This window comes from Gadus morhua, chromosome 6, assembly GCF_902167405.1.
Source record: "Gadus morhua chromosome 6, gadMor3.0, whole genome shotgun sequence".
NCBI lineage: Eukaryota > Metazoa > Chordata > Actinopteri > Gadiformes > Gadidae > Gadus > Gadus morhua.
Window position 1 is genome coordinate 9,126,113 of NC_044053.1, and position 12,132 is coordinate 9,138,244.

The window sequence follows — 12,132 nt, forward strand, 5'->3', positions numbered from 1 at the left end:
ACATCTATTTCTATAGATCTTGCAAGCCATTGCAGTAACGAATGACGCTGTGGAAAAGAGGGGCAAAAAGAGAAGATGAGAGAAGACGATTAAAGAAAACCGAACAGAGAGGATGAAGACCTTGACAGGCAGGGCAGGTTCACCTAACCCCCCCCCCCCCCCCCCCCCCCCCCCCACCCCACCCCCTCCAGCTCCCCATAAAACGTAGCCAGGCGTTTCTCAAACTCTGCCTCACCCACTCAAAGCCAGCGAGCGGAGAGGAAAGGAGGAGGGCTCAGGTAGCCTTATCCTGGCTGCATGCTCAAGTTCATACACAGGTGAGTTACTCCCCACCACTCCTCCAGCTACGGTGTATCAATGACTGAGTGACCGTGCGTGTGACCATGCGTGCGTGTGGGCACAGTTGTGCGTGCGGGCGCGGTAGTGCGTGCGGGTGCGGTTGTGCGTGCGGCTACTTCTGCAAAAAGCTTATGCTCTACTGCCCTCTAGGGGTGGTAAGGTAAACTAAATATTTACATCTTGAGTGCTGACATGACTTGAGAGCAGTATTTATATTAAGAATTCATATACTACTTACAATATTTAACAGCCCAGCACAAATTAGTGTTCTGCTCTGACAATGATGTGTGTTGGAAGGCATGTGAATGAGCCATAATAATAATAATAATAATCCTCCTACAAGATCATGAGATGGTTTGTCGGGTGTACTATGTCCTGCATACTATGTCTAACTTTATAGTATTGAGTAGTTTAGCAGACATTCAACAAAGCGACTTGCATTGAATTGTAGATGTGCTTAATGAGCAGGGAGGATAAGGTTAGACATCTTGTGCAGGGACAGTTCACAGGTAATTCAAACCAAGATAATTGTGGCACCTCACACTCAATAGGAATAAGGAATTTGCTTTGGCCTTGGAAATCAGAATGCAGGCCCCATTTTTCACCATTGGGTTTTCTGATGACTATATATGATGAATATGTCCACTATGATAAATAGCGTATATGCATAGATACTAGGGGTGTTACGATTCACCGAAACAAATCGGTATCTGGTTGGATTAACACAGATGCGACTACATCGATACGTAGGCCCCTGAATCCATTTAAAATGTCCAAGAATCTGTCGATCCGCAGCGATTTAACGTTGCAATTCGGTTGAGTGAAGCTTCGGCCTGATATCAAGACAGTCAACACATTTCATTCCGTTTCCATACGATTCCGGAAAATGAAACTTAAGGTAGCGGGCGGGTCCGCGTGTGTGTTTGTGTATATGTCCGCGCGCGCCCTGCGTCTCCGCATTATTTTAATTAATAGAAAATTATTGTGTTAACGTTAAACGAATATTAACTGTATCTATCAGATTGATCGCACCGGATCATTAGTACATTGCCTCGAATCGCATCGAATCGTTCCACATTAAAATGTATCGTCCCTGAATCGTATTGTAGCACATGTATCTAGATACGTATCGGATCGTCATATAAAGGAGAGATGCACACCCCTAATAGACACACTTTCTAGACATTTTCTGAACTGACCTTGCCACCCCGCCAAATATAGGTACTAGGTACAGATAAACACACACACACACAGACACTTATACTTCAACAATTCATGGTTATACAGAGACGCACACGAGCTATGTGTGTGAGGGACCTAAGACAAAACACGGTGACACAGAGGGATAAAACAAGACACTCAGGACCATACATTGATGCAGACAAACGTTGGCAGTACCTTCTTCTCCTCTTGCATCACCACCAGCTCATGGTAGCGAGGGAGGCTGGGCTCCAGCCTGCTCCTCTGCTCACTACGCAAGTTCACATTCTCATAGGTGGACCGCTGGACTCTGGGAGGGAGGGAAGGGAAGAAGGAAGGAAGGAAGGAAGGAAGGAAGGAAGGAAGGAAGGAAAGAAGGAAGGAAGGAAGGAAGGAAGGAAGGTAAAAAGGAAATAAGGAAAGCATGAAAATAACCAGTTCAGGACAGCCACTATGAGATGAAATGGATGCTTTGCACTGCTGTCTTTTATAAAATAATTACCATGAGTGCATTCGACCCGAAATGCATACTCGCTTTTGAGTGTCTTCAATACTGTTATTTCTGCGTTTGTGTTGGTTGTGGGTATGTGTCTGCAGTGGCCCTCCCACGCTATTGGATTAGTTGTTGTTGATGCCTTTGTGAATAACGCTGCTCAATATTCTCAAAGTGCTTAGTAAGGCGCAGGCACGGCCTGGGCGAGGTGAGTGATGTCAAACATAATACCTTGGCTCCAGAAAGACCGGAGTAATATTTCATGCTGTCTGGACAGATCGTCTATTCCGCAAACTCTTCAATAAGACTATTTACTCTCCAATATTAGCTGCTTTCGGGCTTGTGTTACGCAAGCCTTATTGTTCCTTTATCACGGCTGCCAATATTCGTAAAAATACCAAAAACGACAAATATTACTATAATTATATGGGGTGTGTCATCTGTTGATCCGTCCATTTTCTTTTTATTTGTGCTGTCCCAATATAAGGAACCGCAGGTGGAGTTGACCGGCGAATACAAATATTTAAAAATAATGATCTGTTCAAATATGTGAGTGCACCAAAATAGACACCTTATTTACAGCTGAACACGTTTCCTGCTGTACGTTTCGAATGTGATTGGCTGTTGAAAGTGGTGTGGTACTCACTGGTCTAGTTTGTACTTTCCCGGACCCGGGCCCTCGGAAATCTTCACCTCCGCTCTCTTCCCGGTCATGTTCCCGAAATGGACGCCTTTATATTTGTGGACAGAACTCTCTTGCTCTGACTAGGATGTGAGAAAGAGAAAGAGAAAGCGAAAAAGAAAGAGAAAGAGAGAATAAACGGCAAGACACCGGGGCTGAATGAAACAAGAAGTTCAGGCATGTCAGGGTCGGGCCGAGACCCTCCGTCTTCTCTTATCTCCCCCAGCTATACATCAAGGCTTCGCTCCGGACCTATCAGGTCTACTCGCGCACCCTTCCTCCACAGTAGAATGCCCTAGAAAGGCCATCAGAGTATAGGAGGAGGCAATTAGTGTCTCCACCGTGTTTTCAAGATACTAGCTTGTGGATGGCAGGGGAAAGATAGGAGAATACTCTTGAACGATCCTCCAAATGCAGAGGGTTTGTAGTCCTTCCAGCTGGGCACTGCATGTTTTAAAGATAAGATGGGGAGCAGAAGGATGTTCCCTTGGACTGGAGAATATCGACACACCAGAGAAGTATAATATCACGGCGAACAGAGGAAAAATATCTGCAGTTACTTTTCAGTCCCCTTTATGGATAACGCATTATGGATTTTCTATGTAACTGTGAAAATAACAAAGAGGAGCAAAGCCATTATGTGTATTCTCCACAAGATATCGAAACTTGTTTGTAGACCATGAAGGTCATTTATTTTATGCTGGAAGCATTACAAGTTTCTAAATAAATGAATTATGGCAATTGACGTATCTTCCACATGGCAGCCCAAGTTTTCTCTTTGAAGCGCTTTGAGAACTTTGGAGCACTCTTTCTTTTTTCTCCTTATCCCGACTTAGAAAGTCATTGTTGAAAATATCTGAGCTTATGCCCTCTGGGATGTTTTGATCAGTTTTTGATAAGAACAAAGAGGGAACTGGTTTGTTGATGTGCCAAAAGAACTGGAAGCAGTTTGGCATCAGCATTTGGAGTCTCCGACAAACACAAATTGAACAAGCTTAAGCCATAACACAGATGACATTGAGCTCAGCACTCACACAACTGTCTAGTGATGTCATCAAGGAGGGCTTTAAAAACAAACCAACAAAAACGGTGCTTGGGGTACAAACACTGTCTTTCCACTTTGATTAAATGGCACAAAGGGACTTTCAAATTCCTCTGAAAATGTCCAAGTACATTTGAGTCTGCAGATGTGGCCGTTGGCATTTCTCCAAGTTACCTCAGAATTCCCCCTCATGCCATGACCTCACAGCCCCAAAAAGACCACTAAGATGTTTTCATCTAACCTGCGGGGGTCATGAATCTAATTGATTCAATATGTCTTCTGAGGTATTTCTTCTACCATTCCTCACCGGCACTCATTTAAATAGTTTCTGAAGGCTGTCAGCTGTGCTGTCACCGCCAACCCACAGACTGCCAACTAGTGGTTCCATTTTGTCAGTCAATACACAGACAAATATTTATGTGGATAGTTTACTCAGCTAAATCTGTTTATTCATAATAACAATTAGGCTTTTAGTAGAGGCTTTTATGCCCAATGATTGAGACGAGAGGCAGAAAACAATTACATATTGATGATGTGCAAGATATAATGTACTTGCACACAAAAGGTGGATTCAAACCAAGCAGAAAATAAATGGAATCGAGAAACTCGCAGGACAGTATTGATGCAGGCGTTGGGAGCTCCGAAGTCACGGCCCCCACTTCCTCCCCGCCCGCACGTTGACTCAACCTCGGCCCACCACTCAAGGACACCTCTACTTCTCCCCCTGGTCATTAAGCATTGAATAATAGCTTCATCCAGGGCATTTTTATGTGAATATTCAAATATGGCTTAACGAAAAATTCCTAATGGCCCTCTTTGTTGCCGTGTATAATGGGTGAGCGTCGTTGTGCTGTGAGTTTTTTAAGTGGCCCCGCATTCATTAGCTATGGAAATAAGTTGGGAGGGTTCAAAAGATGTGCATTAGATCTGCCTGCCACTAATGGACCACATCTCATGGGCAGAGTAGGTGCTCTCAGACAGACACCCACAGTGATGTATCCTCTGGTAAATTCTCTGACACACTAAATAACTGTGCGTGTGTTTGTGTGAGTGCGTGTGTGTGTGATTAGTGCATTTGTGTCTGGGAAGGTGATATGTGCTGCAGTACCAGCAGTGGGTTGTAGAAGGCCGGGCCCAGGGTGACGTCTCTGGCCGGGGGCGGCTGCTTACAGAGCGCGCCCATCGAGTCGTGCTGGTAGCCATAGGCCTGGCCCGGGGATGGGATAGACGGGATGCCTGCCTGGGAGCCCAGTCGCACCTGGTTGGGGACTGCCTGCAGACCCTGCAAAGACCGAGAGAGGGGAAGAGAAAAACAAGAGAAACAGGGAGCGAGAGACCGGAAGATCAGACAGAAAGTAAAAGAAAGGGAACTTGTCGAAAAAGGATCAAAACAAATACGTCCATTACAATATCAGCTTCTTGTGTTAGTCCTGACATGATATCACTAAGATATATAAGATAACATTTCTCAAATTATCTATTTTAAACTGCATTATGTGAAAACATCTTCCAATAGAAGAGCCTTTTTACAAGCGTCGCTTAGGTCTCAATGGTAGCTGAGCCAGAGCTCTAAATGTTAATTTGATATAAGAGGTTATCAGTCCCTTGGCCACTGCCCTTGGTGACTCATTCTAGTCAGCCAGCGAAAAGGGGCTGAAAACCGCCAACAGAACTTTTGCAAAAACCACTTAATATAGACACTTCCTTCACTGCCCTGCACTCTGCCTTGTTTGGGGTACAAGCAGCAAAGTTTGAATCCTGATTAGAGGATTATGAACAAGCTGAACATGACATTCTGTCATTGCCACTCATTTAAGAAACACAACATTGAACAGCACCTGAAATTCATCAGGCAATAAACATTCCTGCTCATTAGTTTCCAAGAATCTGACTGCCAAGACACAGTATGGTATTAAGGGGAACTTCTTCTTTAACCATTTTTCATTTATAATTAACTCTGTCATATTTATATTTCTTTCGTCAGTGTTCTTGAATACAAAGGTTTAATTTCCCCAGAATTTCAAAGATTTTTCAGGCATATGCTTTTAAGAAAACCCTTAATTTACTTGAGAAATGTGTTATTGGAGGTTTCTGGATGTTGAATGCTTATCAATAGAAATTTTGACCACGTGAATGAGGCTGCAATTCAGGTTTATCAGTGGCTCAATGCGATAATGCCTTCAACAGGTGATCCTTGGGTTGAGAGTTCGAATCCCAATTATAGCATGCTGAACATGACATTTGGCCATTGCTTTGCAGCTCACCTGAAAGCCGAGGCACAGTATTGCATTAAGTGGAACGTCTTCATCACATCTTTCCTTCATAATTATTTCTCATATTTATATATCTTGCATTAGTGTGTTCTTGACTTTTAATTGTGCGCTTGCGGTTATTTTTTTACTTGCATTAGCATTAGCTTCAGTCAAGTCCCCTCTAGTATTTTCTTTTGGGGAACTCCACAAGCTTTTCAGAAGGAACAGAAGAGGGATCCCTCCTTCCTGCGATGGTTAGCAATCAGCTTCTATTAGCGTTACTTAATATTGCATACCGAACTATTAAGGCCCTTCCTAGCCAGCCTCTCTTTGGCTGACTTGGCTCTTAGCAGGTTCCCCGAGGCTGGCAGTACATTGTAGGCCCCAGGGCCCGGGCCCTCCGAAAGCTGCTCCTGAAAGCGCCTGGTGCGGTTCTGGAGAGTCTGACCACCCTGGATCTTGGACTGTAGGGAAAGGAAAGACGCCAGATGAGAGGGACGCTCATGAGACAATGTTTTTTATTTTATATTGGTCACTATTTTCTTTAAAAACGTTTTAAAACGTATTTTACATCCGTCTGTATTGCTATGTGAAATGTGCTGATATTTAGAAACGTTAATGAGAACGGATGTTCTTAAGAAGCATTACTAAACTGCGAACTGTTTCAAACTACTGATACAATGGAATTATCCGTTGTAATGACGCTAGAGACGTACAAGTGTGAACTGATAGCCTACCTTAAACTGTGAGCAGTCATACTGTCCAGGTCCAGGAAAGAATATGCAGTCACTGGACATGCTGAACGCGGAACCTCTGTCGGCCAGGGAAAGGAATGGGGCAAAGCAATCTGGGGACAATTGTAATAGTCAAGTGGATTCTTACAACATTATATAACAACTTCAAATACATTTGTATCCACTGAAACAGCAAATAATACCTGATTTAGCATGTTTGTTTGGGATAACGTCGTATGACCCTGGTCCGACTTCGGCAGGTGTACTGCCCACGGTGGAGAACGTTACTCTTTGAGCACGTCCATACATGTTGATTACTAGGCTTCGAGTTAATTGATTAATGGATTAATGCATCGCTAAAACGACTTTCTTCTTTCTTTTTCTGATCTCTATCGAATACATTCGTCCACTGTCTCTCTCTCTCACTGGGCGCTATGTTACTTTGTGAGCGTCGTTGCTTGGACACGCTGCATAATGTGCGTACTAACGCGCGGCGTGTATATAACATTGTACCACTGCACACGTGGAAATAAAACAATGAACCCATGACCAATTATTTAATAAATGTATGTTGCTGGTTTGTTATTTGATTGTCCAGAAAGACCAAATGATGAATAACATTTTGGGATTCCTAAACAGGTTTAGAAGTTGTGACATGTTCTAAATGGCTCAATACCGCCACCTGCCGACAGAGAATAGTCCATATATGACAAATAGACATATCATTATGACTACATTTTAATGTAATAATGATGTATTTTAAAATCATCCTTGAAAACTAAACAAATAATGTGCATTTTTTGAATATATAAAATTACTTATTTTACAGTAATGCATACGAACTACTTAATAATTTAGTAAACGTGATGATTTAAAGTGATTACAGTGAATATAATGGGAGCGGAGGGGGGGGGGGAGTAAGATCCAAGGCTAATAAAGACCCATGTTGTTTGAAAGATCATCTTTTGTGACCTAATTTAAAACGAGGGCGTTTAAAGCTGAAGGATAAAAATCATGAAAGGTTGAAGTTGAAAATAAATTCTGAAGTGACGCCATGCCGATAGGGGGGCGCAATGGACTTGAGGAGCGTGACGGGCCAACCGTATCCCTCGAAGAAGACCCTGTTGCTAGCATCACATCCTTTCCTGCTGTCATCTGCTTCCTCGGTGTCATCTGGCCAACTGCTTTCCATTCATTTATTTCCAATCACTTACACGAAATCCTTACTCCATTAGTCGTTGACTACTCTGTAATATGAAGGGGTTAAAGATCGTGACCGTGCTGTCGTGTGTGTTGGTGTCTTTGTTCTGTGTGGCGGAGGCTGCAAGGAACAGGAAAGACTCCAGCAACCAGAACAGCTTCCGCCGGGCGGCGAACGGTATCTACCAGACCCTCAGCAATGTATTTGGCGAAGAAAATATTCGAGGATTGTACAAGGTTGGTAAAATGTGCATCCAACAATAATCGAGACCATGTAACCGATTATAAGTAAGCAGTGAGGGAGGTTTTCAGTTACTGAATGGGAGTAGGTCAGTGGACACTCATCTACGGTTGCCATTTTGAGGTTAATCTTGACATCCCGCTCAAGCAACGCTAAAACATTTTTTTAACTATTTGAATTAAAAATAAAACGAACATATTTTATTGGTTTTATTGCCGAAAACACAGAAACTCGGCTTTATGACGTAGTTTACACACGGCGCAAGCCCATTGGCCATGACGGCAGCAGTTATATTTTGTTGTCCAAAACATCCTATGGGGAAATTGTGACATGTTTGTTCACTAACTGCCCCCAATAGCTCTACCTCATTGCCACAACACTAATTGAAAAAACTCCCACAACCAAGTACTGAAAATTGCATTTACTTAATTACATGCATCTTTCTTTCAGTTTTTCTCCAAGACAACCGAACGTTTTGTCCATGGAGTTGACGGCTTTGTCGACTCTATCTGGAAGATTTGGACAGATCTGCTGGATGTCATGGGCATCGATTGTACGTTTATGTTAAACTTATTATGCATAATTATTAATTTAGCAAATTATTGTTCTTCGGATCTCAGATATACCACAAGGTGTGATGTTGATTAGCCATTACATTCCTTATCAACCTACCTAGTACTCAGTGTACTATCTGCCATAGATGAACGATGGGTGAGGGCTATATAAAAATAAAGGAATCCTAAATCTAGAATTCCTACTGTGAGAATGTTTTTAACAGACCGTGTGGTGTGTTTTAGTGTCCAGATAAAAGTTCTGATATAGATTTAAAAGAGCCCTCCATAGTGAAATGATGTCCCTTTCTTAAATGTCTATTTGAAAGGCTGCTCCATGACTCACCTTGCCTTGCCTTTCCCAGCCTCCAACATGAGCCACTACTTCAGCCCCACCTCGCTGACCAACTCCCCGGCCCGCGCCCTGCTGCTGGTGGCTGCCGTGCTGCTGGCCTACTGGTGCCTGTCCCTCTTCCTGAGCGGCCTCTACTACCTGCTCCACTCGGTGTTCGGCCGCTTCTTCTGGGCGGTGCGCGTGTTCCTCTTCGCCATGGCCTGCCTCTACATCCTGCAGAAGTTCGAGGGGGACCCGGAGCGCGCCGTGCTGCCGCTGTGCTTCGTCATGGCGGTGTACTTCATGACGGGGCCCGTGGGCGCCTTCTGGCGCCGCGGCGGCGGCGGGGCCGGCTCCCTGGAGGAGAAGATCGACCAGCTGGACACCCAGGTCAGGCTGCTCAACATCAGGCTGTGTCGCATCATGGAAAGCATGGACCGATCAGCGGAGAAGTAGAGGGGGGGAATGTGCTAGGGGGTTGGCGCAGGGGATTCTGGGGGTGATAGTTTGGGAGTTCCCATGGGCACATTTGACGGCAATAACTTGGTGTTGACACTGCTGTTCTTGAGTTTTGTTGAGATCTCCATTCGAAACGATGACGAACGATAGTTTAGGCAAATGTCACAAAATAATAGGTATAGCTTTCAGTTTATTTACACCTGGCACTCTATTTATATCGAGTATTTTGAGTGAAATGTTTCTAAGGTTAGGTCCATCTGCAGTACAAGGTATTAATAACACATTTTCCTTTTGAAACTGATTTGTACAACAGTTTTGCTTCAGAAAAAACTCTCAATCTGGTATTCATCGTGACACTTGGAATAGATCCAGGTTTGTAATAACGACAACATATTATCTGAAGTTGGTTTCCTTTTAAATTATTGTGAATATCCCCTAGGTCCTGAATGTTTTTATCAACTTTGTCTTTCCCTTTTGGAAAGTGTGTGTGTGTGTGTGTGTGTGTGTGTGTGTGTGTGTGTGTGTGTGTGTGTGTGTGTGTGTGTGTGTGTGTGTGTGTGTGTGTGTGTGTGTGTGTGTGTGTGTGTGTGTGTGTGTGTGCGCGCGCGCGGTTACCCAACCATCTTTCTTACCATTCCCATCGAGCTCTCATGTCTGACAATTCCATTTTATTGACCCTCTCTGTTCCGTTTCAACTGCTAATGCCACAGAATATTGTGACATTAGTTTCCATAAGAGCAGGTATCAGGAACCCCTTTTTCTTACTGCATTTACTGGTATTTTGTACAAGTTCTCACGCAGGTCACACATGTAATTGGGTGCATTGTTGGGATATGGGTGTGGTCACTGTTTGAACTTTAGACAGGCACTGGATAAGACAAACTAATGGAAATGACACAAGGCAACGCTATCTCAGGGACATAAGCATAATATTAAATACAAAAATACAATTGGATATGTCAAATGTCATCTGGATTTAATATCCTAAATATACAGCGGTTGAGGGGGAAACGATGTGTCGAGTAGGAAGAATGGGAGAGTTGACTAGGCTTCACATGTACCAAGGGATAGTGCTCATGGTGTTACCATTGCATACCGACGCATTTTTCAACATACTCTTTTGTGTCCTGAAAAACTAGCATGGCCTTTTTATTGCTGTCCAAATGTCTTTCTACTACCTTTTGAGTTGACCTAATAGTTAAAGCTGATGGGTTTTCAAATTAAGTTATCAATAACAACCAGATGGATTGATATTATTGAGTCAGCGATATCCATTGGTGGTCAGATATTGTACGTGGAATTTAGTTGTCATTTTTTTTCCGGAAACATTGTGATCGTGAACACATCTCATTCTCATTTAATCATTCCTGGACTTGAATGTTAGTTAAATGGATTAGCTTTAAAATTGTGAAACAACAGCCTATTATTTTTCTAATATCTTTTCTGTAAAACTGTTTAAATAACCTGCGTGACATTTTTGTGGAAACGACTACCAAAACTTTTTTCGTTTTGGTTCATCACATCTGCCTTTTATTTAATTTTGTATTGTTTTGGCCTTCATTCTTCACAGTACTGTATTTTTTATGTTTTTTTTTTTTTTTTTTGTTACAATTGAGACGCACACGATAATGTCTAGTTGCTGTGTTTGGGTTTTTCTTGCATACCACCTCTTGTGTTCTTTGTAATGATCTCTATTAACCCTGACTGCCCATTGCACTATTTTAAATAACTATCTTTTACAATATCTATTTCTTTAACTTGTGTTGATGGTGTTGTCGGCAAAGATTGAAATACTTGCCTGACCCTAGCGCTGTGTTATTCAGATATGTAATATATATTCTTGTCAACTTTTATTGTAGAACATGTTGAATATTCAGATTTATTTTCCAGCATGAGATGCTGAAGCCAGAGAATGTCTGTGATATGAAGGTCAAATCGGTTTAATGAATGCGGTATGCTAGTCTCTAAAATTTCCTTGGTGTCTGGACACCAAGACCATATTGGTGTCCAGACCAATATTGCCCAGTATATCAGCGCTTCAGCTTATTGGAACAACTTCTCTTAAGAACATCAAACCAGGGTAGCCACGCAGAGTGCCTCGTGGGGATAATGTAATGGGGCCTAGAATTAAATAGATAAGGAATTTGATATTCCAAAATGGGGTGCTTCCAATCAAAAGTACATTTTTAATTATTTGTGGCAGAGGCTGCAAAGTAATAAGCAGGGTGTAACAACTCAAGAATCCTGTTAATCCGCAAAAAAATCATGTAAGCCGTTTTGGTTTTCTGAACTAAGTCTTCACTTCAATTAAGCAGTTTATTTTCTGGCCGTTGTTTGGGTTTTCATGTTCTCTCATGTTAGCTTTTTGAGTGTATGCATGGTTAAGTTATTTGCTGAGTGTCGTGTTCATTCCTCCAAAATTCAGAATTTCCTCTATGAATTATTGACAGGAGCACCAAACGGGTCTCCCTGTTGTCTACTTTATGAGTTTGTCTGAATCTGTAATAGAGTAAAGTTTTGGGAAAAAAAAAAGTTGTCTTACAGTGCAAATGAGGTCCAGATGTGAATGAATTAAACTTTATCACCACTGAGTTCCTTGTTTTTA

The 12,132-nt window shown here is 42.5% G+C and overlaps 2 protein-coding genes across 2 annotated transcripts in view; one reads left to right on the plus strand and one right to left on the minus strand.

Moving 5' to 3' along the window:
• The window catches only part of stpg2 (sperm-tail PG-rich repeat containing 2), a 49,672-nt gene extending 42,163 nt beyond the window's left edge, over positions 1-7,509 (minus strand). Inside the window, exons 1-6 of the mRNA XM_030358220.1 lie at positions 6,946-7,509; positions 6,746-6,855; positions 6,305-6,472; positions 4,865-5,038; positions 2,679-2,797; positions 1,738-1,849 (exon numbers count right to left, since the gene is read on the minus strand). Of these exons, the coding sequence (XP_030214080.1) occupies positions 1,738-1,849; positions 2,679-2,797; positions 4,865-5,038; positions 6,305-6,472; positions 6,746-6,855; positions 6,946-7,051 (789 nt within the window). The 5' untranslated portion in view covers positions 7,052-7,509. The remainder of the gene's footprint in view (positions 1-1,737; positions 1,850-2,678; positions 2,798-4,864; positions 5,039-6,304; positions 6,473-6,745; positions 6,856-6,945) is intronic.
• A 329-nt stretch (positions 7,510-7,838) lies between these two features.
• Positions 7,839-12,118, plus strand: bri3bp (bri3 binding protein). Its single transcript, XM_030358223.1, has 3 exons — positions 7,839-8,179; positions 8,634-8,736; positions 9,100-12,118. The coding sequence occupies exons 1-3, from the start codon at positions 7,997-7,999 to the stop codon at positions 9,522-9,524; spliced, it is 711 nt and encodes a 236-aa protein (XP_030214083.1). The 5' UTR covers positions 7,839-7,996; the 3' UTR covers positions 9,525-12,118.
• Positions 12,119-12,132: the final 14 nt, after the last annotated feature.